This window comes from Brassica rapa, chromosome A04 (genome assembly GCF_000309985.2).
Source record: "Brassica rapa cultivar Chiifu-401-42 chromosome A04, CAAS_Brap_v3.01, whole genome shotgun sequence".
Lineage (NCBI taxonomy): Eukaryota > Viridiplantae > Streptophyta > Magnoliopsida > Brassicales > Brassicaceae > Brassica > Brassica rapa.
The window spans coordinates 8,813,939-8,820,053 of NC_024798.2; the positions used below are offsets into that span (position 1 = coordinate 8,813,939).

General features: G+C 37.1%; 1 protein-coding gene across 1 annotated transcript; it reads left to right on the forward strand.

Moving 5' to 3' along the window:
* The first annotated feature begins 274 nt into the window (after positions 1–274).
* On the forward strand, positions 275–3,351 carry LOC103863792 (proline-rich receptor-like protein kinase PERK8). The gene is made up of 6 exons (XM_009141548.3): positions 275–2,012; positions 2,091–2,177; positions 2,251–2,321; positions 2,408–2,490; positions 2,564–2,711; positions 2,797–3,351. Exons 1-6 carry the CDS (start codon positions 782–784, stop codon positions 3,184–3,186), a joined length of 2,010 nt encoding a protein of 669 aa, XP_009139796.1. The 5' UTR covers positions 275–781; the 3' UTR covers positions 3,187–3,351.
* Positions 3,352–6,115: the final 2,764 nt, after the last annotated feature.

The following is a 6,115-nucleotide window of genomic DNA, read 5'->3' on the forward strand; positions in this document are numbered from 1 at the left end:
TTCCTTTTCTACCCAACCACTTTTCTAGACTTCTACTGTTGAAGTTATTCTTCTCGAAAATAGTAACTCTTTTATTCAAACTTTGTTCTTTTTTCAAAATAAACTTTGTTCTTTTAAATACTGTAAACTTTTTCTAGGAAATAAAAATTTAAAATAAGAGAATGTAATACGCGTCATATTTAGTGGCTATGATGTGGGAATAATTTGGTTAAATGAGATTTGGAGGAAAAATATCTAAAGTCAATGAGGAAAAAGACGAACAAAAAATGCTATGATGAGATGAAAGAAAAGCCCTTAAAGAAAAAAAAAACACCTATTACGCACATGTCAGGCCCTCTCTCTCTGACCACTCTGTCAAAATAAACGGAGCGGAGACAGAGTTGCCTCCACGTTTGTCCAGCCAAGAATCACGCTCCTTCGCTTTCACCACATTCCTTTCTGTCTTGCCCACATTCTTCACTACCTTTCCTTTCCTTTCTTCTTCTCGATTCGTCCTCCACTGTTTGCTCTGAATTTTGCTTTTAGCTTCGTCTGGATGGATGCCTTTGGGCTCATTTTTTGTTCGAATATCTAGGGCAAATCAAGGGTTCCACTGCTCTGAATTACCATTCATCTGGGATCAAAATTTGGTTCAAAGCTTGGTTGTGAAATTCTAGGGCAGATCATTGTAGATTGGGATTTTATAGATTTATTTTTAGCAGGTTGACTTGAAGTAGATCAAAAATGATTGGGTAAGAAAGAAAGTTAATTGTTTTCCGATTCGTATTGGGAGCGTGTGAGAATGAGTTTGGTTCCTCCTTTGCCGATTCTAACTCCTCCACCCTCCTCAAACTCTTCAACCACATCATCACCTCCTCCCTCATCCTCCCCTCCCACTACTCCCTTAGTTCCACCTCCCGTCACTCCACCTCCTTCTCCGCCTGTACCATCATCATCACCACCACCACCTGTTATCTCCTCCCCTCCACCGTCTTCTTCTCCTCCACCACCAGTCGTCTCCTCCCCTCCTCCCGCCGCAGCTTCTTCTCCTCCTCCACCTCCTGTGGTGGTTGCTTCCCCTCCTCCCTCAACACCACCACCAGCTCCTCCTCAAGATTCCTCTCCCCCTCCGCCTCCTGAATCTTCACCTCCTGCACCAACAACAACCTCCTCCCCTCCTCCGCCGCCATCAAACACACCTTCTCCCCCTAAACCATCTCCTTCTCCGCCTTCAGATACACGTTCTCCTCCACCACCTCCGTCGTCAGACAAACCATCCCCGCCTCCTCCGGGATCCACCTCTACTCCTCCTCCGGCTTCACATCCCACAGATCCGGCTGCTTTAGCTCCTCCTCCAACTCCATTACCTCTTGTTCCAAGAGAGAAACCAACTCCACCAGCTTCCCCCAATGCAAACGGAAACAACACTTCCTCCTCCTCTCCCAGTGGTGTTGGCACTGGAGGTATCGTAGCTATTGGAGTGATCGTCGGATTGCTTCTCCTCAGCCTCTTTGTCTTGGCTCTGTGGCTCACTCGTAAACGCAAAAGAAAGGACCCTGGAGCCTTTGTTGGTTACACTATGCCTCCTTCCGGCTACTCCTCCCCTCAAGGCTCAGACGCAGTTCTCTTCAACACCAATTCTTCTGCTCCTAATAACAAGATGAGGAGCCACTCTGGTAACGACTACATGTACGCCTCCTCTGATTCAGGGATGGTCAGCAACCAGAGATCATGGTTTTCGTACGATGAGTTAGCTCAAGTTACTAACGGCTTCTCCCAAAAGAATCTCCTCGGCGAAGGAGGCTTTGGCTGTGTTTACAAAGGCGTTCTTTCCGACGGCAGAGAAATTGCGGTTAAACAGTTGAAGATCGGTGGAAGCCAGGGAGAAAGAGAGTTCAAAGCTGAAGTTGAAATCATCTCCCGTGTTCATCACCGACATTTGGTTACGCTTGTTGGTTATTGCATCTCGGAGCAGCATAGGTTGCTTGTGTATGATTATGTGCCAAACAACACTCTCCATTACCATCTCCATGGTACGTTTACATTCTTTAAAACCATGAAGTTATCCCTTTTTATAACTACGTAAGCTTCAAAGCATTGTGTCTTTGCAGCTCCGGGAAGACCGGTTATGACGTGGGAAACTCGGGTTAAGGTTGCTGCTGGTGCAGCTCGTGGAATTGCCTACTTACATGAAGACTGTAAGTTAACTGCTGCTTTGTTGGTTTCATTTATACGACAATGTAGCTTCCTTCTTATGTTATGTTTGTGCAGGTCATCCTCGGATTATTCACCGTGACATTAAATCTTCAAACATACTCTTAGACAACAGCTTTGAAGCCTTGGTAACATCATATTAACTTTACTCCTAGTCATTGTAATGGTTATTGATTCAACAACACTGAACTCTTTAAGAAAGTTGTCTCCATAGGTTGCGGATTTCGGGCTAGCTAAAATTGCGCAGGAACTGGATTTGAACACACACGTCTCGACCCGTGTGATGGGAACCTTTGGGTATAAGCTCTTTGCTGTAATTGTGTGCCTTACAGAAGGAGGAATCGATTATTAACTGTCATCTTTTGGTTAGGTACATGGCTCCTGAGTATGCAACTAGTGGAAAGCTGTCTGAAAAAGCAGATGTTTATTCGTATGGTGTAATACTCTTGGAGCTTATAACTGGTCGGAAACCTGTAGATACGTCTCAGCCACTTGGGGACGAAAGCCTTGTTGAATGGGTAAGTGCGAGTAGTTGCGTTAAAATTGGTTTCTTGAAAGTCGTCGAGTGTTCTTTGACCACCTTTGATTTTAAACTCTTTTCAGGCAAAGCCCTTGTTGAGTCAAGCAATCGAAAATGAAGAGTTCGGCGAGCTAGTTGATCCAAGGTTAGGGGTCAACTTCATCGCTGCGGAGATGTTTCGAATGGTGGAAGCTGCAGCTGCATGCGTGCGCCACTCAGCTGCAAGAAGACCAAAGATGAGCCAAGTTGTGAGAGCACTGGACACGCTCGAAGAAGCGTCGGATATTACAAACGGAATGAGACCAGGACAGAGCCAAGTGTATGACTCGAGACAACAATCTGCTCAGATAAGGATGTTTCAGAGAATGGCGTTTGGGAGTCAAGATTATAGTTCTGACTTCTTTGATCGGTCACAGTCACATAGTAGCTGGGGAAGTCGTGACACTCGTGACCAGTCCAAATTTGTACCTTAGTAGTTTTTTTTTAACTACCTTAGTAGTTAATACTGTTTTTTTCCCACTCTCTTCTTTCCCTTAAACATATTTATTTTGTATATTGTTTGCATGATTTTAAAGTTTACATACTTATAAATTTTGTAGCTTTTGGGAGAAAAAAATACACAAAATTGTTCCTAGGTTTATATGGTAAACTAAGTAATGATTCCATAAGACCTGCACCATTATCATAAAAATTATATAATTTATTTTATACTAGGGTCCGCAATTTATTTTATACTAGGGTCCGCCCGTAGGTATTAGTTAATTCGATATTCACTAAATGCTCGAGTTGAAATTTGTTTTAAGATTCAAAAATTTAGTTATCTGTTATGTGTTACTTATTAGTATGCGGTGGTATAGTTGTTTTCGATTATTCTTGCTTTGGTATTGTATCAAATTAACTAATTGTCCAACTCATAATTATAGATGTACAAATGTGGATTTGTGATAAAGTTTGATGACAATACTGTTTTTTTTTTTTTATTCATAGTGGAGTGTGCATGTGTCAGAAAGAGGCCTATATCAACTTTTATGTTTTTGCATATGGATTTTAAATATATATTATTTTGTATAATGCATACTTGCTCTACAACATTTGCTTGTAGACTAAAAAAATTGTTTTCTATATTTTTAAAAGAATAAATATTTAGTCTAGAATATAACATGGACATATGTATTGACTATATACAGAAGTTGAGTGTTATTTTAAAATGACATATGTATAGAGGTTTTTCAACTATTACTTCACTGGCACAAAATATTTATAACTGCAATACCTTCTTTTAAAAACAAAACTAATAAAAGCGTGTACAACAAATGTATTTTGATATATATATTATATGCATCAAGTTATAAAGGTTGGAAACTTTGCAAAACTGTTTGGAGCAAAGTTTTTAACTTCACGATCTTCATTTTGACGTCAGTTCAGTGCCGGCCCTGGCTACAAACAGAAGAATCATGGACTTCCATCCAACACGAAAATAAGTATTTTCGCGGCCACATATTTATTAAAAGTGACTTTAGCCTAGTGGTTCTGAGAGAAATTACCAATGCTGGAGGTGCTGGGTTCAATTACCCCTGACAGTTTTTTGTTTTATTTTAGCCCCAAATATAAAATGAGATACGTGTCACTCCCATAACGCACGACTTGATGACGTGGCATCAGAGGAGGGAGGCAAACATATTTTTTTATATATAGATAGATTGTTGTGCATATGTTGCCTAATCGAACATTGAAAACATGGTAATTATCATATGTGATGATTAAAAAATTACAAATATAAAATTGGCTGATCAACAAAGACTTAAATTAGTAAGACCCTAAATTTTAATCTTGCGGATTCCAGGATCAAATATAAGTGTTATTGAGACTACAACATGTTGGTTATGAAACTCTTGTTCTAGCCGTCTAACTCTATAATCGAAACTTTGAATACTCGATCTCTTGTTATAGGGTATGGACCCCTTTTTTAGGTTATTGTGTTTAGTCAAGAGTTATATTAGATCATCCAATATCTTGAAATATAGAAAGATCCCCTTTTATTAGAAGTTTTCTATTTTACCCGGGTACATAAGGAAAACTAGCCCCTAAAGCCAAAAATCGTCTTGATAAAAGAAGCATCCTGCTCATAAGCAAGAGGAATAACTTTTTAGATTAATTATCCCTAGCAATCTTAGTACCTAAAATTAAAAAAAAAATACTCATTATTTTGTGTATTTATAGATAAAATTGGATAGTTTGGATACAATTTACCAAACCAAATTGGATATAAAATACCGAACCCAGTTGGGTAGTTTAGTTACTTGATAAAAATACCTGAACCAGCATCAGATGTAACGGTTATCCTGTTAATGTCTGATTTCTATACATCAAACTCAAACCCCACCTAGACATAGACGGATTTGACTCTAATGTTGATCCGACTTTTTGTAATATTCGAATGAAACCTATATTTAAAGATCAAAAAACCGATACCTAAAAGAATCGATCCAGATCCGAACCGTTACTCGAATGCCCCAACTTATTACTAAAGATGTATTCAAGAGAGGTCAATAGAATTAACATCTGTTAAAGATGATATATCTTTTATTAATAGAGAATTGGTGCATAAGAGGATCAACATCCATGAGATACTATATAACTCTCTTAACCATATTATTTTAATCTATTAATTGCATTTTATTTATTTTTGATAAATTGAATCATTATAAAAAAAGACATGTCTCATTTGTGTTTCTTAAAAACTGGGTAGAGTTTCTTCTTTGAGATACCATTTCTCACCTCTCTTTTTCTTATATTTTTCTTAATTTGTTTTATTAGTAAGAGATTCGATGAGAAGCTCTCACAAAGTAGAATTTGAGCTCGAAAGAAAAAAATTGGAGATTAATTTTGTTAATTGATAATGAAAGATGGATAAGTCGGCAACTTGTTTAACCATCCTACTATATATTAATTGAGAAGTCATTATAATTACTTTTGCTTACGTGTCGATCATAGGTGAACTCTTACAAAATTGTTAAAATTTGATTGGTCGATGATTTTTAATTTTATTTATTTTATTTAGATCTAAAAAGAATGGTAAGTCTATAATCATTTAATATCACTTGCCAAATAATTTACATAATATTGCAAACAATGATTTATGGTAACTAATTGTTTAAATTATAGAAAGAGAAATAAATTTATTTTTTATATTTATAAAATACATAAAATAAAAACGACAAACAATTTATATAAATCGATATAATAATTTTATATTCTTATTTAAAAGCATTATATTTTGTATATTTTATCATAATAACTATTAAAATCTTCTAAACTTCATATTACATGTTTTATAAATAATCTATAAAGACATTTATCAAATTATTTATCTTCGCTTATTGTATATTTTAAATTATTATA

Bases quoted from the DNA above. Each gene is read 5' to 3' on its own strand.
- LOC103863792 (XM_009141548.3), top strand. From the start codon at position 782: ATGAGTTTGGTTCCTCCTTTGCCGATTCTAACTCCTCCACCCTCCTCA. The intron at 2,013-2,090 runs GTACGTTTACAT...GTGTCTTTGCAG, and splicing joins TCTCCATTACCATCTCCATG to CTCCGGGAAGACCGGTTATG. The intron at 2,178-2,250 runs GTAAGTTAACTG...ATGTTTGTGCAG, and splicing joins TGCCTACTTACATGAAGACT to GTCATCCTCGGATTATTCAC.